Source organism: Balaenoptera borealis (assembly GCF_965194805.1).
Source record: "Balaenoptera borealis genome assembly, chromosome: 2".
NCBI lineage: Eukaryota > Metazoa > Chordata > Mammalia > Artiodactyla > Balaenopteridae > Balaenoptera > Balaenoptera borealis.
In genome coordinates, this window is record NC_138867.1 from 157,537,128 (window position 1) to 157,562,490 (window position 25,363).

Sequence of the window (25,363 nt, forward strand, 5' to 3'; positions counted from 1 at the left end):
ATCTGGGACTGGCAGCTTGGTCTGCTTACAGACCTCAAGTGTCCCCACAGAGATGCTTGTTGATGTGCCCCCTCCCCATCCTGTCTGTTCTGTGGGAAGGCCCGCCTCTCTGGAAAACCTCCATTCAGCCTTTGATACATAGTTGTTGTCCCCCCACCCCCCATGTGCAGGCTGTGGTTGGATGCTGGGATAAGATGGTGAGCAAACAGACATCCATCCTCCATGGAGAACGTTCAGTCAACATGGGGAGGTAGACACTAGCCAATTAATAATCTCTTCACAAATTGTGACAAATTCTCCCCCCAAAAAACCCACGGGTGCCATGTGAGCATATAATGGGGGACCTGGCCTACTGTGTACATGGTAGTTGAACCAAGCCAAGAAATTAACTAGGCTGGACAGGTGTATTAGTATTAGGTTCAGGTGTAAGTGTCTGAAAATCCAAAATAACTGTAGCTTAAACAAGACATGTTTATTTCTCTCTTGATTAGAAGTCTGGGGAGGTGTTTGAGAACAGGTACTGTGCCATTCAGCGGCAGGGACCCAGGCTCCTTCTATCTTGTTGCTCTGTTCTGCATGGCCTTCACCACATGGGTCAGGATGGTGGCATCCACATCCTGGGCAGCCAGATGGACAAAGGGACACAGTGGGTAATATCCACCAATAATCCCTGAAGCAGCCACAAGATGCTTCCCCTTACATCTCAATGGCCAGAACTTAGTCACACGGCCACACCTAGCTACAAGAGAAGCTGGGAAATACAACTCTCATTCTGAACACACTCATATGCCCAGCCAAAAACTGGGAGCTCCATCATCATGCAAAAATAGCAACCATAGTCAACCCTCTCTTGCATTTACTCTGTGCCGGGCACTGCCCTAAGTCCTTGACACTCATCAACACATTTCATCCTCACAACAGATCTATGAGGATGGTACTATTATTGCCCCAATTTTACAGATGAGGAAACTGAGGTACAGAAGTAAAATAAGTTAGTAAGCGGACAGGCTAGAATGTGATCCCATGCAGTATGACTCCAGAGTATGGGCTCTGTTACCATAGTTAACAGTTATGAAGAAAGTGAGAATCTATTGGGAGACATGCACATTCTCTGTCCATATAGCAAGGTGCAAGGCAAAGATAGGAACATGCTCAAGGCAAAAGAAAGAGCAAATGCAAAAGCCCCCCCACCCTGCATCCCACCAAAGCAAGGTCCTTTATCGCAGCACCTCTCAAACTTAAGTGTGCCAGTGAATCACTTGGAGATCATGCGAAATGCACACTTGGTTCAGTAGGTCTGGGCTGGGGCTGAGAATTTGCCCCATGGTGCCTAAGCAGTTGGCCTGTGGACCACCAGCAGACTGTGGACCACATTCTGAGAGGGAGGACTCGTGGTCAAGTGCCCACCACTCCATGACTCCCCTCCTGCACAGGGCTGGGCCAACAAACAGTCCTTCGGGCTCAGTGGCTACCCAAGGCCCTTTCAACCTTCTTGCTGCCCCCAGGTTTTGAGTTCTGGCTGAGATTTCCCTCTCTCTCCCAAGAGTGCCAGGCCCCTTGTTGAATGAATGAATGAATGAATGAATGAAAAGGGAACGCTGGAGGGCAAAGGGAAGGAGAGCCAACTGGGTGTATGGTCCAGGGGAAGAGTTTGGTTCACTGCCCACACTCTACACCGGACCGGAACTGGCACCTTGCATTCTGAATTCTCCCAGAGGAATAGGTACCACCATTTCCCCTTATTTATAGATGAGGAAACTGCCAGCTGGCCCTGCTTTTTGAACACGAGCCCCCACCTTCCTCCCCTGGGGTTTTTCAAGCTCTTTGTTACCACAACCTTGGAGGTGGGGCCAACCATAGAGGGAAAGTTCAGAATGAGTGTCCTCCACCTGGGTGTTGTGTTACAACTACCAACTCCTCTAACCCAGCAATCCCGGAAGGAGATGCTGATTACCTGTGAATTTCGCAGAAGGAAACTAAGGCTCGGAGAGGTCCCCGGTGGGCCAAGTCACAAGGCAGGTCTTAGTCTGCTGTCCTGAATAGACCGGGCTCGGAGCCGGCCCGGTGAATACCATCGGAATGAACCACAAATGGAAGATGCAAGCAGAGAAGTAGAGCTACCAGGCCAACCACAATAGCTTCAGGTGACGAGCCCTTACTAGGTGCCAGGCATCACACTACACTAAGCAGTCTCCCAACTTTCTCATTTGATCCCCAGGAAAAAGCTCCTCCAGTAAGTGTCATCATCCTCTTTGTGCAGCCGTGGAAAGGGGTGTGGGCTCAGAGAAGCCAAGCATCTTCCCCAGAGAGGCACAGCAGGGACATGGTGGGTCCCCTTTACAAATCTAGGCCTGCCTGCTTTCCTCCTTTCTTTCACAGTATCAGGCCCTTTACTCAGAGTTTGACGCTGTGTGTAGCCCAAATCTGGACCATTCCATTTAATTTTCACAACCCAAGGAAACTGTTTTACAAACGCAAAACAACGTAGGAGGCTCGGAGAGGCAGAGGGATTTGCTCAAGGTCACACAGAGAGAAGGTGATGGAAAACACAGTGCGGGGGCTTGGAAGGAATGAATGCGGGAGTCTTTGGGTGCTCCCTTCCTCTCCAAGCCTCGACCCCCATCGCGCGCTCACCATGGCCAGCCCCTCCCCCTCCCAGCCCCCAGTCCCCAGCCCCCAGCCCCTAGCCCCTAGCCCCTAGCCCCTTAGGCCCCCAGGCCCTCAGGCCCCCGGGCCCCTTTAACAGGGCGGCGGAAGGGGCGGCCGGGGGCGGGGGCGGCGCCCAATGGGCTGCGCGGAGCGTCACTTCCCGGCGGCGGGAGGCAGCGGCGAGTGTCGAGGGCTGGGGGCGGCCGGCGGGGGCGGGGCGGTCGGCGGAGGCGTTGGCAGCGGGCTGGGACCCACGCGGCGCCGCGGCCCACCTGGCCTGCAGGGCTCCCACCCCCGGCGGCAGCGGCGGCGGCGGCACGATGCCCTTTGACTTCAGGAGGTGAGTGTGGCGACCCCGGCCACCGGGGAGCCCCCTCCGCAGGCGCGGGGGATGCTCGGGCACGCCGCGGACCCCTCCCGCCTGGAACGCAAAAGCGGCCCTTCGCCCTGTGCACGCCTCGGCAAGCCCTCGGGGACGCCGGGCGGGCCCCCCTGCCGCACACAAAGCCAGCTGGAGCCTCGGAGGGCCTCCTCGTGCAACGGGAAGCGAGGCCACCCACCTCTCGGGCCGCTCCGCCCCTTCCCTCCGCGGAGCCCCCTCCCCAGGCTGCCCCGACACCTCGCAAACTCGCATCCCCTTCCCCCCATGCTGGGAAACAGGTTTCCTCCCTCTCCTAGATAGGAGCAAACAAGCCATCCCCTTCGTCTCCTCTACAGAGCCTCCTTTCGTGAACCCCACCCCAGCTGACAGGTGCGTCCAGGGCACCTCGGATGAGCCCCCAGGGATCCGCAGGGGTGTGCAGACCCATCCCGCCAGACAGCTGCTGGAGGGTTTCAGGTTTCCATAGGCTCAGACTCTCCCTGACTGGCCGAACCGGAGGCCTGTACCCCAGCCAGTCCTGGTCCTGTGCTCTGGGTATGGGGGCTTCATGGGGGAGGGGAGGAGGTAAGGGAGCTGTGGGCAGGGCTTTGCAGAGGGCCTAGCCTGATCTGACCTTGGCTTTCTACAGTCACCACAGTGGGCCCTTTGTGGGGTCCAGCCGCCTCATGGTCCACGTTGTGCTGGGCTAGGCCTTCTGGAAGTCTGCCTAACAGGGGGTCTACATCCAGACTTTCCCTTGAGGTATGGAGCCCCAGGGGATGCCCTGGCCAGAGGCAGCCATACTGTGATGTATAGCCAGAAAAATAGCAGGGCTTTAGTGGGGAGGAGCTGGATCAGAATCCTGGCTCTGCCTCCTCCACTGAACAGCTTGGTATATTCTAGAAGTTAGGGGCGAAGGCTCTGGGTTCAGACCTCCCCTTAGCTGCTCAGCTTGATGACTTGGGCAAGTGTCTGAGCCCTCTCAGTATCTCTGTGTCACCACTTGCAAATTGGGGCTAAAAATAAAGTCCCACCTGCGAGGGCTGAGTGCATGAGAAGCGCTTAATTCAGAGCCTGGAGGGGTGCAGAGCTCAGAAGTGGGAGGTTAGTGGAGAAGCAGCCTCTCCATGAGGCCACTTCCTCATCCACAAAATAGGGATTCTGGTCCCTGCCAGCTCCTTCCCTCCCTACAGGTGTGAATGAAGTCAGGGTAAAATGACAGCCTTCCTGGGAAGAAAAGCCTGGCAGTGACCCCCATGGCATGTGGGCATGTTGGAGTTTAAGCATGGAGAGAACATTGGCCTTGGAACTCTTGCACTGGCTGATGTGGTACTCAGCCTGCCCTGGGCACCATTGCCATCTCACAAACAGCCTGCCCCTTCCATGCAGCCCTGGGGCTGGCACCAGGGTCTCAGACAAATGCTTGCAGACCCAGGGCATTTTCATAAAAGGAAAGCCCCCGTGATGGAATTCAGGGGCAGTCCTCATACCGACGGTTAACATTCAGGACATGAGAGAGCTGTAGCTGGCACATTGATTCCTGGTTCCATAAAGCCTCCCCTTACCCAGGTTGATAATTCCTGCCCTCGCCCCGCATCCCTCTGTGATTCAGTAGGTTCCAGTGATTTTGACCTTATTGGGGAAGTCACTGCTTTCGGGCATAGAATTCATTCACTCTGCACCTAATCTCCCATTTTAGGAGGAGGAAGTTGAGGGCTGAGGGTCTTGCCCTGGACCTCATGGAACCTATATTGAAGGGTGGGCCAGGGTCCCAGGTCACGCACAGCTCCTGACCTGGTGGCCCTTGAGTTGGAGGTTTGGAGTGTCCAGGTACCATGGGGGCCCCAGCTTAATGAGGTGTTTTAATCAATTTCCTTGAAGGCTTGTGCCACCACAGAACAGTGAGAATGGATTCAACACTTCCCATTCACACCTTGGAGGACAAGCCTAGTAACCTACACTTCTTAAGATGTGTTCGTTCCAGGTCTCAGGTTCTAAGGAAGGGTCCACTTTACGCGCACTTCAGTGTTCATTGGTCAAACGTTTACTGAGTGTCTGCTCCGTGCTCAGCCCTCCGCCACGTGCCCCACTGCAGAGCTGGGTGACATGTGACTCGTTTGCCCAGGGCCAGGCAGTGGTGAGCTGGTGGAGCTGGGATTCGAACTGAGGACTGTTAGCTGCAGAGCCTTAGCTGTGGGAGAAAAAGGAGGTCTTGGAGGGTCCCACAGCCCTGTCAGATCTCTTAAAAACCATGGGGAAATGGAGAGGGGCATGCTCTGGTTGAACCCCCCCCTCTCCCAGTTCGAGGCCAGGGAGAAGACCAGGTTTCCTGATCGTTTTGCTCTCCTTAATACAGAACACAATCAGAAAGGGGGAAAAAGGAACCTCTTGCTCTTTCTTACCAGAACTCCTTGTTTTCCTAGTGCCTGTGGGACCTCGTGCACCTTACCTCCCGTGTGCTTTCCTGTCTGTGAAATGGGGATGAGAACAGTACCCGTTGTTGAGAAGATTAACTGAGCCAGTGTGTGTAAAGCATTTAGATACAGAGTATGCACCCAATAAATATTGGCCACTCTTTTCATTATTTGTGTTATTTCATCGAAACACCTGTATTTCCTAACACTGTATAATTCACTTAATTATTTTATGCTTATTCTGCTTTTTCCTCCCATGAAAACATGAGCTCCCTAGGGCAAAGATTTTTTTTTTTTTTTAACATCTTTATTGGAGTACAATTGCTTCACAATGGTGTGTTAGTTTCTGCTCTATAACAAAGTGAATCAGTCATACATATACACATGTTCCCATATCTCCTCCCTCTTGCGTCTCCCTCCCTCCCACCCTGCCTATCCCACCCCTCTAGGTGGTCACAAAGCACCAAGCTGATCTCCCTGTGCTATGTGACTGCTTCCCACTAGCTATCCATTTTACATTTAGTAGTGTATATATGTCCATGCCACTCTCTCACCCTGTCACATCTTACCCTTCCCCCTCCCCATATCCCCAAGTCCGTTCTCCAGTAGGTCTGTGTCTTTATTCCCGTCTTTCCACTAGGTTCTTCATGACCTTTTTTTTTTTTTTTTTCCTTAGATTCCATATATATGTGTTAGCATACTGTATTTGTTTTTCTCTCTCTGACTTACTTCACTCTGTATGACAGACTCTAACTCCATCCACCTCACTACAAATACCTCCATTTCGTTTCTTTTTATGGCTGAGTAATATTCCATTGTATATATGTGCCACATCTTCTTTATCCATTCATCCGATGATGGACACTTAGGTTGCTTCCATGTCCTGGCTATTGTAAATAGAGCTGCAATGAACATTTTGGTACATGACTCTTTTTTTTTTTTTTTTTAATAATTTATTTTATTTTATTTATTTTTGGCTGCGTTGGGTCTTCATTGCTGTGCGCTGGCTTTCTCTAGTTGCAGCGAGTAGGGGCTACTCTTCGTTGCGGTGCGCAGGCTTCTCATTGCGGTGGCTTCTCTTGTTGCAGAACAAGGGCTCTAGGTACGCAGGCTTCAGTAGTTGTGGCACGCAGGCTTCAGTAGTTGTGGCTCACGGGCTCTAGAGCGCAGGCTCATTAGTTGTGGCGCACAGGCTTAAGTTGCTCTGCGGCATGTGGGATCTTCCCGGACCAGGGCTCAAACCCATGTCCCCTGCATTGGCAGGCGGATTCTTAATCACTGTGCCACCAGGGAAGCCCCAACATGACTCTTTTTGAATTATGGTTTTCTCAGGGTATATGCCCAGTAGCGGGATTGCTGGGTCGTATGATAGTTCTATTTTTAGTTTTTTAAGGAACTTCCATACTGTTCTCCATAGTGGCTGTATCAATTTACATTCCCACCAACAGTGCAAGAGTGTTCCCTTTTCTCCACACCCTCTCCAGCATTTATTGTTTCTAGATTTTTTGATGATGGCCATTCTGACCGGTGTGAGATGATACCTCATTGTAGTTTTGATTTGCATTTTTCTAATATTAATGATGTTGAGCATTCTTTCATGTGTCTGTTGGCAATCTGTATATCTTCTTTGGAGAAATGTCTATTTAGGTCTTCTGCCCATTTTTGGATTGGGCTGTTTGTTTTTTTGTTATTGAGCTGCATGAGCTGCTTGTAAATCTTGGAGATTAATCCTTTGTCAGTTGCTTCATTTGCAAATATTTTCTCCCATTCTGAGGGTTGTCTTTTGGTCTTGTTTATGGTTTCCTTTGCTGTGCAAAAGCTTTTAAGTTTCATTAGGTCCCATTTGTTTATTTGTGTTTTTATTTCCATTTCTCTAGGAGTTGGGTCAAAAAGGATCTTGCTGTGATTTATGTCATAGAGTGTTCTGCCTATGTTTTCCTCTGAGAGTTTGATAGTGTCTGGCCTTACATTTAGGTCTTTAATCCATTTTGAGTTTATTTTTGTGTATGGTGTTAGGGTGTGTTCTAATTTCATACTTCTACATGTACCTGTCCAGTTTTCCCAGCACCACTTATTGAAGAAGCTGTCTTTTCTCCACTGTATATGCTTGCCTCCTTTATCAAAGATAAGGTGACCATATGTGCGGTTTATCTCTGGGCTTTCTATCCTGTTCCATTGGTCTATGTTTCTGTTTTTGTGCCAGTACCAAACTGTCTTGATTACTGTAGCTTTGTAATATAGTCTGAAGTCAGGGAGCCTGATTCCTCCAGCTCCATTTTTCGTTCTCAAGATTGCTTTGGCTATTCGGGGTCTTTTGTGTTTCCATACAAATTGTGAAATTTTTTGTTCTAGTTCTGTGAAAAATGCCATTAGTAGTTTGATAGGGATTGCATTGAATCTGTAGATTGCTTTGGGTAGTAGAGTCATTTTCACAATGTTGATTCTTCCAATCCAAGAACATGGTATATCTCTCCATCTATTTGTATCATCTTTAATTTCTTTCATCAGTGTCTTATAATTTTCTGCATACAGGTCTTTTGTCTCCTTAGGTAGGTTTATTCCTAGGTATTTTATTCTTTTTGTTGCAATGGTAAACAGGAGTGTTTTCTTAATTTCACTTTCAGATTTTTCATCATTAGTGTATAGGAATGCAAGAGACTTCTGTGCATTCATTTTGTATCCTGCTACTTTACCAAAGTCATTGATTAGCTCTAGTAGTTTTCTGGTAGCATCTTTAGGATTCTCTATGTATAGTATCATGTCATCTATAAACAGTGACAGCTTTACTTCTTCTTTTCCGAATTGGATTCCTTTTATTTCTTTTTCTTCTCTGATTGCTGTGGCTAACACTTCCAAAACTATGTTGAATAATAGTGGTGAGAGTGGGCAACCTTGTCTTGTTCCTGATCTTAGTGGAAATGGTTTCAGTTTTTCACCATTGAGGACAATGTTGGCTGTGGGTTTGTCATATATGGCCTTTATTATGTTGAGGAAAGTTCCCTCTATGCCTACTTTCTGCAGGGCTTTTATCATAAATGGGTGTTGAATTTTGTCGAAAGCTTTCTCTGCATTTATTGAGATGATCATATGGTTTTTCTCCTTCACTTTGTTAATATGGTGTATCACGTTGATTGATTTGCGTATATTGAAGAATCCTTGCATTCCTGGGATAAACCCCGCTTGATCATGGTGTATGATCCTTTTAATGTGCTGTTGGATTCTGTTTGCTAGTATTTTGTTGAGGATTTTTGCATCTATGTTCATCAGTGATATTGGCCTGTAGTTTTCTTTCTTTGTGACATCTTTGTCTGGTTTTGGTATCAGGGTGATGGTGGCCTCGTAGAATGAGTTGGGGAGTGTTCCTCCCTCTGCAATGTTTTGGAAGAGTTTGAGAAGGATAGGTGTTAGCTCTTCTCTAAATGTTTGATAGAAGCCATCTGCTCCTGGGCTTTTGTTTGTTGGAAGATTTTTAATCACAGTTTCAATTTCAGTGCTTGTGATTGGTCTGTTCATATTTTCTATTTCTTCCTGGTTCAGTCTCGGCAGTTTGTGCATTTCTAAGAATCTGTCCATTTCTTCCAGGTTGTCCATTTTATTGGCATAGAGTTGCTTGTAGTACTCTCTCATGATCGTTTGTATTTCTGCAGTGTCAGTGGTTACTTCACCTTTTTAATTTCTAATTCTATTGATTTGAGTCTTCTCCCTTTTTCTCTTGATGAGTCTGGCTAATGGTTTATTGGGCAAAGATCTTTATCTGTTTCATTCACTGTTGTAACTCCAGTGCCTAGAATAGTGCCAGGGCCACACTCACCCCCAGGATATGTCTCTCAGAGTCTGTCAAGGAAGCCAAAGGCATGGTGTGATTTGATGTGCCTGTTCTTCCTTTACTGGGAAACTTTTCAGCTATGGGTGGTTAATTTTCCCCCTTCCTTCCTTGAACGTGGTCTTCTCTAAATTGTAGTTGGGGGTGGGGAATAGGCAGAGTACAGAGGAGGGACCCGAGGCCTTCAAAGATGACTTGTGTTTGTTTTGCTCCTGGTGCATTGTTTCATTAATCGCTGGACCTTGCAGTGGTGGAACTGGCCTTGTGACCCAGTTCCGTGGGCGTTGGCCCTGCCCGGACCTAGTTCCGGCTGGCCAGGGCCAGAACACCTGCTGTCTCTGGCTCGGGCTTCTGCGGAGGGTGGGGCATTTCCTGCAGCCCAGGCCCAGGAGAGCCTGAGCACGGCTTTCAGGCACGCAGAGTTGGCCGGCTCCCCCCGATGGCAGCCTCTGAGTTGAAACCCCAAGACGGGGGGTGTGCTGCTGGCCTGTCACTGACCATCTGGGCCCTGGGACAGTTGACTTACCTTCTCCGAGCCTCAGTTTCTTCATTTTAAGGAGAAGATGGCAATCTTCATTGCCTCACCTTGTAGGGTAGATGTAGGGGCAAGTGAGGTGTCCCTGCAGGGTACAGCCGGCTGCATAATTTGTGGGGCCCAGTGCAAAATGAAAATGCAGAACCCCTTGTTAGAAAAGTATTACGAATGTCAGGACGGTGACAGCAGAGCATTAGACTAAGCCTAGACGCGGCCCTCTGAGCACAGGACCCTGTGTGACTGCACGGTTCACACTCCTGTGATGCCGGCCCTGCTGCGGCGCCTTGGCTCGGCTTCCATAGCCTCTCAGTCTGGCCTTCCAAGTGGTCTCTCATCTCCAAGAGACCCCAGATCTTAGAACCCCAGGGGAGCTTTCCAAAGTTGACCTGATTTTTTTCACATTCTGGTTTCAACCGTCAAGTGGGGCCCATTGCTCTGATCAAGTACGTTTTCCTTAGCTCCCCATGCGGCCTTGCCCGGGGTGGGGCCCTGCAGCCCCCCTCACTCCCTGTGCCGGGGTCAGCCCCGACCACCACTGCGGGCTCTGAGCACATAATCAGCACTCAGCAGATAGTACAGTGGCTTATGTGAGTGCCTGTATTTCTACCTTACCTCATTCCAGAAAGATCTTGGGGCTGTTGACGGAAACACGTACTTTACAAGTTTAAAAAATATATAAATAAACTTAAAAATCAGGGCCGAAGGGAAATAAAGACCAGACTGGAGGAAAAATTATTTGAAAATCAAGCCAGCATTTCACATTTATTGAGCACTTACTAGTGCTTGACACTGTGGTAAGGATCTTACCTGTGCTCATGCAATCGCCCACCAACCCTGCAAGGCAGACACTGTTGTTATCCCACTTTACAGATGAGCCAGTGCAAGTGCAGCAGAGTTAAGGGACGTGATGGGTCAGCAGAAGGCACTGGGGTTGGAATGCTGTTCTTGTGCTCCAGAGCCCCACTTGTATCCTGTAGGCTCATCTCTAAAGCTTTGCCCTTCCATTCACAGAGTTCAGAGAGAACTGAAACCCCCTCTAATTGCATTCCTTGGCTTTCTCATCTCTAATCCTTTCCCAGTAGTGTTCATTAAGAAGCTTAAAGTCGTCAGCCTTTATTTTTTTTTTAACTAGACTCATGTGGTCTGACACCTGATTCTGAAATTGTCTTTAAAGAACCCTCACTATGGTCTCACAGCAATTTAGAGCCTCTCATTCTGGAGGGTCCAGGTTTTCCCACTCCGGCCACTGGGGCTTTAGAGTGTAGAGCATATGTTTACCTGCTCATCTGGACGTGGAAGGGGATGGAAAAATCTCTCCTCCTGAGGCGGTTTGGATTCCTGATACCATAGTATCTTGAGACTGGGCTTTAGCCAGCTGTGGCCTCATTAAGTTCTGTTTCCCATCTCGTAGTCCTTTCATTTTTTATTTTGGAGTTGCTCCTGGGCAGTTTTCATTAGGCACTGGAGAGGCAGGCAGGGTGTGAGGAGGGCATTTGGGGTGAGGCTTACCCACCACCTCTGTATCAGTGAACATCAGCTCTTCTGTATGTTAGAATCACTGGAGGAGTTTTAAAAATCCCCAAGCTCAAGTGGTGCTCCAGACCCAGTAATCAGGATCTGAGGGTGGGGGACTCAGGCATCAGTATTTTATAAAGGTCCTCACGTGATTCCAGGTGCACAGCTAAGATTGAGAAGATTGCTCTAGATCCAGAGAACCCATATTTAGCAGGCCGAGAGCACAGGGGCAGGCAGATGCCAGAGTGGGTCTTTGGAGGGGAGGTTGGGGAGTAGAGTCTGGTCCCATCTGTCCCCCCTGCAAGCACATTCCCTCCTCTGGGACTGTTCTTCACCAGTAAAGCTGTCACTAAGGCAGGGCAGTGGCGGTGGGGTTACCTTTCCATGGATATCCTTGCTTTGCAAAGTGTGGTCCCCACACCAGCAGCTTCAGCACCACCTGGGAGCTTGTTGGAAATGGAAGATCCCCAGGTGATTTGGATGTACAGTAAGATTGACTAACTCAGCATCTCCCAGACTGTGCCGCTCCATAATGGGTCCCCCATTTGGAGATCCACAGCACGTGCATAACTTACTGAAGGCTCTGAGAAGTCCTGCACAAAAGGAACCAGAGTCACTTAGCCCAGCTTTTGCCAAACTTACTGTCTAAGCCACCGTTGTTCTTCATAGGCCGGCCAGTACCATTTCTCAGAATATTGTTTGGGAAACACAGCTGTAATTGTTCTTTAAGGAAGTGGTAATTAGCCTAATTGTCTGTTGTCAACTTTAACATTTAGGTCTCTTAACTTAATTACATTTGTGTCTATGCAGGAAAAGTACCGGATGGGAAAAAAACCTGCCAACACTAGCATGTATTGGTTTTTAAAAGTCTTGACCCTTGGGAGAGGCAGGAGGAACTCAAGGATCCCCGTACTACCAAGAGCTCGGGGATACGTAAGGCGCTTTACAAATCTCCTCATCCTCTGAGTGGGCATTATTCCTATTTTACATCCAGGGAAATTGACCCGCAGAGATGCTGGGTCACATAGCTGGTGCATCTAGGGGTCCCTGGGGGACTGACAGTAAAATCCTTCCCTTGAATGCTTCCTTCTGGAATCTGTTGGGCAGTACACCTGGGCAGGAAGCGAGATCCGTTTGAAAGGGACTGAATGTTCTGTTTTTCCAAAAGGTGGAAACCCTATTTGAGATGAGAGGCCTGGCTGTTACCAAACTTCAGTCACAGGTCCCTGAACATTGGGTGCTGGTGATGCTTTTCTCTGTTGAGTTGCCATCTGGGGCTCGAATTGCTCTGGAGGAGGAAAGGAGGCAAGGCGAATCTTACTAGTAGTGCCTGACGGTTCCTCAGCTGGTGATGTGTTGCACTCTGTGCTGGGCATGTCATTGGACGTGAAAGTCACACTGGCTCCACGAGATAGACACGATTATTAGTCATTTATTTTTCTATATTTTATCTCTTTTTTTTTTAGATGACTATTTATTTATTTATTTTATCTTTTTAATTAACATACAGTAAAAGTGGCCTTTTTTGGTGTATTCTTCTGTGGAAGTCAAGACTTTACATCATGTAACCACCCCCGCAGTCTGGATACAGAAGTTTCATCCCTCCAAGAAGCTGTAATGCTATCACTTTATAGTCATACTATTAATTCAATGTTTTAAAATTGTGCTAAGAACACTTAAGGTGAGATCTACCCTCTTGACAGATTTTTAAGTTCACACTACAGGATTGTTAATGACAGGCACAGTGTTGTACAACAGGTCTCTAGAACTTATGCGTATAACTGAAACTTTATATCCATTGAATAGCAACTCCCCATTTCCTCCTCCTCCTGCCAGCCCCTGGCAACCACCGTTCTACTCTCTGCCTCTGTAGGTTTAACTATTTTAGATACCTCATATAAGTGGAGGCAATATTTGGCCTTCTGTGACTGGCTTGTTTCACTTAACACGATGTCCTCCAGGTTCATCCGTGTTGTCACATACGGCAGGATTTCCTTTTTTTTTTTTAATTTTTATTTATTTATTTGGTTGCATTGGGTCTTAGTTGCAGCCCACAGGCTCCTTAGTTGTGGCTTGCCAGCTCCTTAGTTGCAGCATGCATGCGGGATCTAGTTCCCAGATCAGGGATCGAATCCGGGTCCCCTGTATTGGGAGTGCAGAGTCTTAACCACTGCACCACCAGGGAAGTCCCAGGATTTCCTTTTTAAAGGCCAAATAATATTCCATTGTTTGTATACACCACATTTTCCTTATCCATTCATCCATCCGTGGACACTTGGATTGTTTCCACATCTTGGCTATTGTGAATAATGCTGCATCTATCTCTTCAAGATCCTGACTTCAATTATTTTGGATAAATACCCAGTCCTGGGATTACTGGATCATATGGTATTTCTATTTTTAATTTTTTGAGTATCCTCCATAGTGTTCTCCATAGTGGCTGCACTGACTGACATTCCCACGAACAGTGTACAAGAGTTCCAGTGTCTCCGCATCCTCCACACTTCTCTTTTGTTTATTTTGGTGACGGCCATCCTGACAGGTGTGAGGTGATATCTCATTGTGGTTTCGATATGCGTTTCTCTGATGATTAGTGATGTTGAGCATCTTTCCATATACCTGTTGGCCATTCGATTGTCTTATTTGGGGAACTGTCTATTCAAGTTCTCTGCCCAGTTTTAATCAGGTTATTTGGTTGTGGGGTTGTTGTTGTTGTTGTGTGTTTTGTGTGTGTGTGTGTTTCGCTGTGAAGTTGAGTTTCTTATGTATTTTGGATATTAACTACTTTTCAAATACATAGTTTGCAAATATTTTCTCCCAATGAAAAGGTTGCCTTTTCACTCTGCTGATTGTTTCCTTTATTAATTCAGTTTTAAAACAGGAAGCCAAGGTTCAGAGCTGGGAAGTGAACTGGCCCAGGGTACACAGCTGAGGAAGTACGGGACTGGGACTTGAACTTGGGTCTGTGATTCAAGAGCCAGGGTACTTCACCATGGTGCTCTTCTGCCTCGCTGGTACCTTGACATTGTCGATTTTTATGACTCTCCACCAGGTCTCCACTATCGTTTTCTCTCTTGCTTTCACATCAGGAGCCACTGACATGTAGAATTTAACTAAAATGTCCCTTGACTACTTTGGAAGAAATCTGGTGATATTTGACTTGTTTTGATGTTTTGCTGGGTCCAAGGGTACCTTCATGGTGTGGAGCAAGTGTCTCCGAATCTTCACGGGAAAGTGCTAGGTCGTGGGCCACCCTTTCAGAATGTCCTTCTACACTGCAGATTCCTCCGAGGGCTGCCTTGACCTGTAAGCTTCCATTTTCCTCATCTGCAAAGTGGGGTGCTCACACTTTCCTTGCAGGATTTTTTTGAGGATGAGATGAGCTCGTGTGGAATGTGGGACTATTTCCCTCGTCGTGGCCTTCCTTGGTAGCATTGTCCCCGGGCTCCTCGCCGAGCTCTGGTAGACCTGAGAGCAGAGGGGCATCTGGGGGGTGGACATGGTAAAGCCGGGGCCCCTTGGGTTTGCAGGACCAGTGATGCGCTCCTGTGAGAACACCTGGGGCGATTCAACCCAGAGCTGGGCTCCCCTCTCTAAGTGGCACCCACACGGTGACCCCAGACCCCAAGGCATTAATCTCTGGTGGGAGAGAAAACGGTCAAATGGTCACACACCCAGATGTCCCCAGGCCCTGGGCAGGTATCACGGGGCGGGGGGCAGTTGGGTGCCGGCTGGGGCCCATCAGAGAGTGACACTCCATTGGGAAGGGGCAGCTCTCTGTGGCTTGTTGCCGTACAGATTACCCAATTTTTAAAGAAATGATGAAAGTCTGATAAATTGTGTGAAAATGATTAGTAACTGCTTTCAGTTTTATTGCTGTTGAACATTATGCTGGGCCAAACCAAAGCCTTCTGAGGGCGGATGATGGCCTGTGGCTGACGGCATGCAGCCTGTGTGTCTCACGTACCAGTGAACCAGCACACACTCGCCGGGTGGACAGGACTTGGGGCGGTGCCCCTGGACTCTCGGGAGGTGGCCTGGTGGGTCTGGGCTCGGAGCCGGAGGCAGAGGAGTCGAGGGACCCCCAGGTTTGGGCAGAGGCATCCTCGGGGCACGATTCTTCCAGGCCTGGCAGCCAGGGCTTCCCTTCTCTGGACGGTGCTAGGGTGGCACTGCCAGCTCTGCCGCTGGACCTGTCTTTCCTCCTCAGCAGTCCCGGGGCTGGCCAAAGCTCAGTTTGAGTGGCACTCCCTTCTCCAGATCCCTTAAAACCTTCAGCCCTCAGGGTGTCTCAGGTGACCTCCCAGGGCTGTGCTGTGACCACAGTGCCCCCAACAGTGCCCATTTATCAAGTGCCAGGCTGAAGGCCTTTCCTGCATTCAGTTCATCCTCACATCACGTAGGAACCAGGTGTCATTCCCATTTGCCTGATGAGGATGCTGGACACAGAGGGGACAGGACTTGGCCAAGGTCACACAAACCACAGGCAAGTGGAACACTCTGTGATACCAGAGCTGGTTTTCTTAACCACACTTGTGTGTCCCAGAGGGGAGCATAATTGCCTCGATTTTGGGGGGCTCTCCATGGAAACCCCCGATGTCAGCTGCTGTCTACTTAGTTGTGTTTACAATTTATTGCCATGGAAACCTTGGCGGGGAAGGGGGCTCTGGGTTGCCTGAGAAGGGGGCTGGGCCTAGGTGACCATTTCCAGTATCTAGGTGACACTGTACATCTGTGGACAGGAGATGACCGCTGAGCCCCTGCTGGGGAGGCGGGGAGAGGGGTGCAGCCCTTCCTGTGGGGAGCAGGTGGGGCTGGCCATCCTGCCCTTTCTCTGGCTGGTCTCTGGAGCCCCAGTCAACAGGCCAGGAACAGGCTGGGGTGGTGGAGTCACTTGTTCGTTGAGCATATTTCTTGAAGGCCTACTGTGTGCCAGGCACTGTTCTCGAAGCTGGGGATATAGCACTGAGCCAGACAGACAGCTCCTGCCCCCCCACCCCAACCTCACGGAACTTATGTTTTAGTTCTGGTATTTGGCGTCTCTCTTGTTTTTAAATTAAAGACACTTTTTTATTTTGGAATAGAGTTACAGAAAAGTTGTAAAGATGGTACAGATACCTCCAATCCAGTGTTCCCCATGGTTTACACCATACATTACCACATTTGTCACAACTAAGAAACTGACTTTGGTGTGTTATTATTAACTAAACTCCAGATTTTATTTTGGATTTTACCTGTTTTCCACTAATGTCCTTTTTTTTTTGAGGGACTGGTTCTTTATTTCAAAAGGACACATCAATTTCCAGTATCAAAACAGTTACACTGTTGGTTTTTCTTTCTCCCAATTGGCCCCCAAAGAGATCACACCAAAGGAGAGTACATTTTAAGCCAATTAAGCTGCAGGATGCACACCTAACAGACCCCACTGAAACCTCACCAAAAAGGGGGGGATTGGGTAGGGAAAGAAACTTTAAAAGATCAGCACACTGCCAGCCCACAGACTGTAGAGAGCTCTCACAGCCAGATGGGGTGACCAGTGTGCCCCGAAGAAGCAAAGTCTCAAAATAATATAAAATTTAAAAACAGTTTTGTTCCACTGATGTCCTTTTATTGCTCCAGGATCCAATCCAAGATCCAACATTGCATTCAGTGGTCACGTCTCCCCAGGCTCTGGTTGGGGACAGTTCCTCGGTCTTTTTTTTTTTAATTTTTTAATTTTTGGTTGCGTTGGGTCTTCGTTGCTGCGTGCGGGCTTTCTCTAGTTGCGGCGAGCAGGGGCTACTCTTCGGTGTGGTGTGCAGGCTTCTCATTGCAGTGGCTTCTCTTGTGGTGGAGCGCGGGCTTCAGTAGTTGTGGCTCGCGGGCTCTAGAGCGCAGGCTCAGTAGTTGTGGCGCGCGGGCTTAGTTGCTCCGTGGCATGTGGGATCTTCCCGGACCAGCGATCGAACCTGTGTCCCCTACATTGGCAGGCGGATTCTTAACCACTGCGCCACCAGGGAAGTCCCCAGTCTTTCTTTTTTTTTTTTCTTTTTAAAATTTTATTTATTTTATTTTCTAAGTTAATTTTTATCGGAGTATAGTTGCTTTACAATGTTGTGTTAGCTCCTACTGTATAGCAAAATGAATCAGCCATACGTATACATATATCCCCTCCCTTTTGGATTTCCTTCCCATTTAGGTCACCACAGTCCGTTAAGTAGAGTTCCCTGTGCTATACAGTATGTTCCCATTGGTTGCCTATTTTATACATAAGTATCAATAGTGGATATGTGTCAATCCCCATCTCCCAATTCCTCCCACCCTCAGTCTTTCTTGTTCTTCATGACCTTGGCAGTCTTGAAGAACACTGTCCAAATGTCCTGTAGAACGTCCCGCACACTGGGTTTGTCTCACGTTTTCTCGCGATTAGACTGGAAAGTGGGTGGAATGCTCTTCTCAGCACATCCTGTCAGGGGTACCTGGCATCCACATGACGTCACTGGTGGCACTGCCCTTCAGCTGGATCAGGCAGCATTTGCCGGGCTGCCCCCGCTGTATCACTCCTTATTGATCAGCGGTCCTTCTCCTGACTATCTTCACTTTCAGCTGGCCCTCCTGTAAGAAAGCGGACCACCAGTGTCTAGAATCCCTTGTGCAGTTTCACGTGTTCACCGTTAGCAGTGACTCTTTCTGCTCCGCTGGTGCAGGCCGCACCGCACTGGGCACCCGTATCGCTTCTGAGGGGGTAGGAGGTATCGGGGTGTGGAATGGTCTGGCCCCCCACGCCGCAATCTTTCCGTTACGCCCCATGCCCTCTGAAAGAAGAGGGCTGTAGGAGCCATAAGAGTAGCCTTGAAAGAACCGGGAGTACTTCATCCAGCCCAGGGAAGCTTTTATTTTTAGGCATTTTATTTAGACAACTAAAAACAATTAGATGTTCAGAAGCAGTGTACAATGAAAGAGAAATCAAACCAGTTACTTTATCATGTATTCTCCCTCTTCTTTATAACTAAAGCAAAAAAAAAAAAAAAAAATGGCTTTCTGCTTTAAGGGACAAGTCAGAAAAATAGGTCAATATATTTTCCCTCTCATAATAACATAAACAGCTACAAGAAATCTAACTGTAATAAGAGAAATTGGGGGTTGGTTTGCACATACTCATTAAAAAGACAACAGACCATCGTACTACAAGAGTGTAACTCCATCTGCCTTAAGCTGATACTCTTGTGTTTTCAGTTACAGGTATCACCAAGTTGGTTAGTTCCAGCACTGGAGCTAATTCATAGTCCTCATTGTTTACTGCTCGTGTTTACCTTAAGCAGAGAGTAACTCTGGAGGCTGATGCTTTTCTCTGTGTTAGTCCATAAGTTGTGTACATCTGCCTGATGCTCAGGCCTTAACTTCAGGAGTTGAACTATAGATGGAATCAGAATTCCCTAAAGCAGTTTCTTCTAGCTCCTCTTCCACTGTCTCTGGAAAACTGATCTTCGGCTTTGCCAGCTCACCACTATCTTCTTCAGGAAGCACACATTTCCAAAGGCTGTATGTTTTTCCTACCACAGTCTGCCATAGTCTCAATGTTCCATCTTCAGAACCACTAGCGTAGAGTTCTCCATCAGGACTAAACCTCACACAGTGAATGGGACCAAAGTGTCCTTCGTAGGATTCTAATTCTTCTCCAGTATTATAATCATACTTATAAAGTTTAAAATCTTCACCCCCTGCAACAAGAAATTCTTTCTCAGGATGAAGAGATGCAGAATTGATGGTTGCAGGAGCTTCAAAAGATTTAATTGGGTCCAAACTTACTGCACTGTGAAAAGTAATAGATCATCCGTAAGTTATTACCAAGATCTCTCCCTCAGGAATATATTCCATACTGCTAACAGACATATTAAAATTTAGAGATTTCACTTCTGTCATAGTAGCATAATCCCAAAGGCGAACAGTTTTATCATCAGCTGAAAGGATCTGTTTATCCTCGCTGCACCATAGAGCCTTTTTAATACCAGAGGTATGACCACTGATTTCCTTAGGTTCTGCCTCAGGTTTGTTCAAGTCATATATGCGTAACAGTTTATCCTGTCCCCCGGTTAACAAGTAATTACTATCCTGTGTAAAATCCAGTCTTGGCAATGTATTTATGAGCCAGGGTCATCAATTCATCTCCTGAGACAGCATCCCACACTTTGGCTGTGAAATCTGCAGCTGCTGTAGCCGCTTTGGTGGCATCCTTATTTACTGTTGCATTCCAAACAGCACCCTTATGACCCCAAAATGTTGCAGTCCAGTCTCCTGTATCTCCCTGGCATAGCATAGGTTTACCATCTTTGCAAGCACTGATTAGGCAATAGCTGTAAGGCGTGATGCCACTGAAGGCCAAATCCACCACAGGCTGCGTGTGACGTGTGGCCCGCGCAGGTGAGCGGCCTCATTGCCACAGCAGCTGCGAGCCTTGCGATCAGGCGGGGTGAGGGGAGGGGAAGCCGAGGGTGGTCTGGTCTTTTCGCTCCAATTGGCACCGACTCCTCGAGGCCCCTCCCCTCCCCCCCCCCCGCCCCCCGCCCTGACTCTGGGGTTGGGCCGGAAACGCGAAAAGGCCAGTCCGGTGGCCCTGAGGTCAGAAAGGGGTTAGGGATGGGTCAGGGAGTCTGTGACAGACAACCGATCCACTGCTGTCAAGGGAGGGAAAGGGAGGGAGGGGGAGAACCGGAGAACCGGCGGCCGTGGCCCGCACCATCCAGGGAAGCGTGTTAAAGACTCATCCCACGGTCTTTTAGTCTCCTTACGTAGACGGGGTGGTAGGCCTGGCCCCGGCTAATTCCTGTGGGTTCAGGAGGTGGCTGTTGGCTCCGATGAGACGCATCTCTCCACTTGTCTCTGCAGGCTGAGATCGCACCCACCCTCCTGGGCCAGCCTTAAGCCTTATCCACCTCCTCCGCCCTCCCTGTTCTTGGGGAATGGTGATGCGCCGAGATTTCCAGAAGGCCTCCCTGACTGCACTCTCCTGTCTCCATCCGGCTCTGTGCCACGCGCCTCCCTTGCTCCCTTCCCGCCTGGCTTGCCGGGCTCCAGGCCATGGCAGTGTCACTTGTGCCGTCTCCTGCAGGACCCAGCCCAGGGACTGGCACGTAGTCAGGGCACAGCAGTTCCTGGGTGATGTGCTCAGCAGAGGCTGCGTCGCACTGTGGCAAAGTAACGGCTTTGTGCATCTCCAACAGTCCTGGATTCAAGTCTCGGCTTCACCACTTCCCAAATGTGTGACTTTGGGCAAGATGCCCTCTGGGTCTCAGTGGCCTCACTGAATGATAATAAGCCCACTACTCAATAGTGCCTGGGTCCCAGCGCTGTCATGAGGACTAATTGAGCTCATCTCTGTAAAGCCCTTCAGACTATGCCTGGCATCTGTTAGGTGCTCAGTTATTATTATTTACAGAGAAAAGCACCAGGGTGTCAGGCTGGTATATAGAAACTGGACTAGAGATGGCCCCTTTGTATTAGCCTAAGTCAGCTAATTCCTATAAACAACCTGAAAATCTCAGTGATTTAACACAACAGAAATTCATTCCCAAGGTGGTGGGGATGCTATGCCCCTCGCAGGTACCCTGCCCTCCGTCTTGTGGTTCTTTCTCAAGAGGATGTTGGATTCTTTCTGAGGCCCGGCAGTGCGGGGAGAGAAAGGGAGGCCGTGGAGGGTCTGGATGTGGTGCTGTCATTTCTGCCTTGCCCCGGGGACCTGGCCTCACCCAACTCCAGGGGGTGTCAGGAGATCTGATTGGGCCGTGGACCCAGGAGGAAGAAAAAAGGACGGGCCTTGATACATGTGTCACTGGCAGAGGTGGTAACTGCAGTCAGTATTTTCAATCTCCCACCATTCTGGTACCATCTCCCTAATTTGGGGGTGTGTTCTTAAACAACATGTGTTATTTACTCAATAACTTTTATGGAAACTACTCAGTTTTTGAATTTAACATGTTTATTTATAAAAGGTAACTTCATAACATCTTTGAAAATGGAAAAGCAGTATCACCTGCCACAAATAGATACAAATAATTGCAAGCCTGTTCCGTTCTAGCTAGCTGGTGCGTGCTACAGTAGCTGGGTCTGTTAAAAAAGGGATGTTAGCAAGTGGTAGAGAAACGAGAGGATGACAGCCGGATAGCACTGCCTCGAGACATTCTCTTTGATGTTCTGGAACACTCAAATGAGAGCTGAACAGGGAATGGCCTTCTAACTGTGAAGTCTGATGCCGTTTAACCACCAGGTCCCCGCATGGCCTGAAATCACACAGGTCACACCGGTGGCATAGGTGCCACACTTTGGGAAATGGTGGCTTAGGGGACAGTCAGCACACAATTTGTGCACAGGCAAATCCAAACCTTGTTGTAGAGAGAGGTAGATGAAATCACCTGTCACCTCGTAGCACTCATGACTTTACAGTTTCCACCTTGATCTATGAGGGGAACTAATGGTGTCACTTAACCAATGGGAAACTGAGGCCCATAGCAGGGCATGACCCCCGGCTCCCCTGCAGGACTCGCGGCCTTTCCACTGTCCCTGGCTGCCATCTTTGGTCGGGGAAGGCTTACCGCCGTAGGTGCGACCACGTGGGCAGGGGTCATGTGTATTCATGCTGCTCTCTCATCTCTCTGCCCCTCTCACCCATCACCTGCCTGGTACACGTGACTGTGCTGGCACAGGAATGCCTGTCTCCCACGCCTGCTTCAAGGAGCCAGGAAATCAGAAGATGACCCTGGGCACGCTTGGGTACTTGTCACCCACTCACTGGCCCAGTGGGTGACACAGGATTTGTGTGGGGACTGCATCAGTGGATGCTCTCCCTGGGGAACTACTTACCTGCCGGCTGTTAAGGGGAGGGCTCCCCGTATGTCCTGGCCCATCTTTCTGAAGTTGTTTTGCAGTCCTGACTCGGGTGGACTCCACGAGTGGTTTGCTCACAGGGTAGAGGAGTCCGGCTTCCTCTCCTGCTCCTAAATCCCTTCCCACAATGTCCCACTCATTCCAAGTTATGCCAGCGCCAAGCCCCACTCACTGAATACAGGCAGTGTGCCCCGGATCTCCCAGCAACAGGGCCAAAGGTATTGTTACTCCCGTTTGTGGGGATGAAGAGAACAAGGCTCGGGGAAGCAGGGTTCATTCATTCATCCATTCATGCACTCACTCAGAGGTTAACTGGGGAGGCTTCCAGGGACAACAAGACTGACATTGTCTTTACTGTCGTGGCATTTGTAGGGTAGTGGGGAAGGTGGGCAGAATGACAGTGAACAGATAATTGCACAGACGGTTATTGCCCACAGTGGTGAGTGCTGAGGAGGAAGGAAAAGGAGACAGGTGATAACGAGTTTGCGGAGGGTAGCTCGCTGGATTAGTTTGGCCAACTAGTGCCCTCCCTCCAAAAAGATCTTCCCAGACAGCGTACTTTATCTAATTTGGGTCACCCCCCCCATCCCTTCCCTGTGTGTATCTTTTTATCGCACCTGGACATGTCCTTCAGATCACTTAGCACAATTGCAGTGATCTGTGTGTGCCATTTGTCACCTGACATCTGTCTGTCTCGCTGGAGTCTAAGCTCTTGAGAGCGGGGACCAAATCTCTGCTCATCACTGGATCCTGGTACTGAGCCCAGGGTCTGCACACAGCAGGTGCTCAGAAAATATTTATTAAATGAAGGAAGGAGAGAATCAGATCTAAATCAGATCTAAATCTGTGGAATGTGGGGCCCATGCTCCACCAACCTCACGCCTCCCACAGCTCAGATCTCAGACAAGATGAGACCCCGGAGACCTGACAGAGTGGTCCAGATCTTCTGGGATTGGATGCTTTGTTGCCATATCTCTTTGTGTTTGGAAAAATGTTTCTAGTTTTCTTCTAAGAGTATAAGTGCATCAGAAAAGATTTATTTCTCTAACAGTGGGAATGGGAAATGTTCCCTACCGAATGTGTCCTGAGGAATTGGGAATCTGACATTACTCAGGCCCTGCCCAAAGTGGGAATGGGTGGCCAGCTGCCTGTCCTAACGGGAGGCTACCAGGTTCCCCTCACCCCTGCTAGCTCCGCTTGCTTGAAATGGCACTTTAGCCCCCAGAATCTGAGGTGGGGAAGCTGGGAGGGAGCAGACATCCGATATTCCACACTCACCCCAGCCAGGGGCCTAGGCCTAATTGTTCCCATTTTGAGAAAACAGAGGCTCAGAGAGGTTGAGGGCTTGGCCCAGAGTCACACAGCCATCAAAGTAACAGCCAGCCCCTAAAGTCAAGACTGTCCAACCCCCAGAAAATGATACTTTCTGTTAGATCACCTGACTGTGGAGATTCAAGGTGCCCAGTTTTCAGTTTCAGTCAAGTAATCCTGTTCTCTCTAGAACTGACAGGTTTCCCTAATCACCTGGGTCCTGTCCTGCCCCCCACCCTCAAGTCCGGTCCAGATGGGCCTGGGAATCTGCATCTTTCAAAGTGTCCTCAGTGATTCTTAGGATCAGGTAAGCTGGGAAACCCTGAAGAGGGGTTCCCCATTATGACTTAAGTGTAACTCTGGGATTGGGTACCACAAATCTTAATTAACTTAATAATGATTATCATGAAAGCGTCACATGGGGCTTAAGAGTTTAGAACGCTCTTGGAAGATGAGTGTGGTCTGGGGATGATCGTTTTCTCTGCAAGTGAGAACACTGAAGATCAGAGGGGCCACAGGAGCGCAGCTTTTCTGCACTTGGATCCCATACTTTTTCTAGTTTACCGCAGAAGTGTTTGCATCCTGGTGAGTGTTAGGTCCTCAAATCGTTCCTGATGACGTGGCTGTGGGTTTTGAGCCCTCTGTTCTTGGTGCAGAGAGCTAGCCCTGACCCATCCTCTGCAGTCAGATGTTTCTGGAAGGAGGGAAGTGAGAAGCCACAGATGCTGGACAGTTGGAGAGGGTGGTGATAGAAGTAAACACTTACTGAGCATCTCCTGGGCATCAGGCACAGTGCTACGCACTGTAAATCTATCATTTTATTCAGTTCTCACAACAAACCCAGGAAGTGAGGGCTTTTACTTACCCCATTTTACAGATGAGAAGGCTGGTATGTGTTCAGGTTCCGGGCTGATTAGACTCTGTAAACACGGGAGCTGGGAGGGCATGGAGATGGGTGGAGCCAGGCCCTGCCTTTTGGAGCTGGGAGCCCCGCCCAGATTCACCCTGCGAGCCAGGTGGCTGGGCTGGTTCCACTCTCTGTCCTGCCCTGCCCGATTTTCCCCAACTTGGCTTTGGTTGGCCGAGCTTCGAAACTGGGGCACTCTCAAAGCCAGGTGGTTTGTCAGAGCTGAGTTAACCCTGAGTCAAAGGAGGAATGAGAGGGTTCACTCACCCGCCTCCTCCCTGCCCCGTCCCCACCCGTCCCTCCCTGGGTCAGGCCCCTCACAGTGGGGCCACACAGACGTGTCACCTGACTTGGACCTCTGCCTGCCTCACACTCACTGGAACATGAAGAGTCAGCTGCCCGGGACTTAGCTTGTTCTAGAGCCATTGTTGCGAGGTCCCAGGCAGACCTGGGATAGCTGGGCTCTGAAGCCTGGCACATCTGAGTCCCAATCCTGGTGCTTCTGCCCCCCTCACTGTGTGTCCTTGGGCAGCTCACTTCACCTCTCTGAGCCTGCCTTCTGGGGACATGAACCCTGACCTCACAGGATTACTGCTGGGAGTCGAGAGCACCTCCCACAGCTACTGGCTCATCGTAGGTCCTAATTCAGTGTCATGACGCCTCTACTTCCTTCCCCCATTTATGAAACTTCCTGTCATACTTGATCTAAGACAGAGATTATAAACTGGCAGCATTGGGGGTCAAATTCTGTCCAATCACAGATGCGATTATTTGGTCCTCACATTTAAAAAAAAATTTAAAGTTAAATGCCAGCATTTCAAATTAGGAGATTTCACATAAAAATCTGGATTTCCAGTGCCTCTAGAAGAATGGGGCTCCCAGGCTTCACTGGCCAAAAGGAAAGTGCCAGAGAATCAGAATCAGGTGTATTGTTATCGTTGAGGGGAGGGGGCAGTATTGTATTTCTCATGCCTCCACTTTGAGCCCA

General features: G+C 49.1%; 1 protein-coding gene, 1 long non-coding RNA gene and 1 pseudogene across 4 annotated transcripts in view; 2 read left to right on the forward strand and 1 right to left on the reverse strand.

Moving 5' to 3' along the window:
* The first annotated feature begins 2,827 nt into the window (after positions 1-2,827).
* ERGIC1 (endoplasmic reticulum-golgi intermediate compartment 1) overlaps positions 2,828-25,363 on the forward strand; it is a 109,799-nt gene continuing 87,263 nt past the window's right edge. For both annotated transcript variants that reach the window (XR_014241670.1, XM_082381117.1), the window contains exon 1: positions 2,828-2,989. Coding sequence is in view for 1 of the 2 variants with exons in the window: in XM_082381117.1 (XP_082237243.1) it covers positions 2,970-2,989 (20 nt within the window). In the remaining variant the exon portion in view is untranslated. The remainder of the gene's footprint in view (positions 2,990-25,363) is intronic.
* On the forward strand, positions 3,407-5,589 carry LOC309623857. The gene is made up of 2 exons (XR_014241691.1): positions 3,407-3,565; positions 5,434-5,589. It is a non-coding gene; the product is annotated as an uncharacterized lncRNA (long non-coding RNA).
* LOC309623455 (serine-threonine kinase receptor-associated protein pseudogene) lies at positions 16,551-19,707 on the reverse strand (annotated as a pseudogene). Its single transcript has one exon. The product of its transcript is annotated as a serine-threonine kinase receptor-associated protein pseudogene (transcript).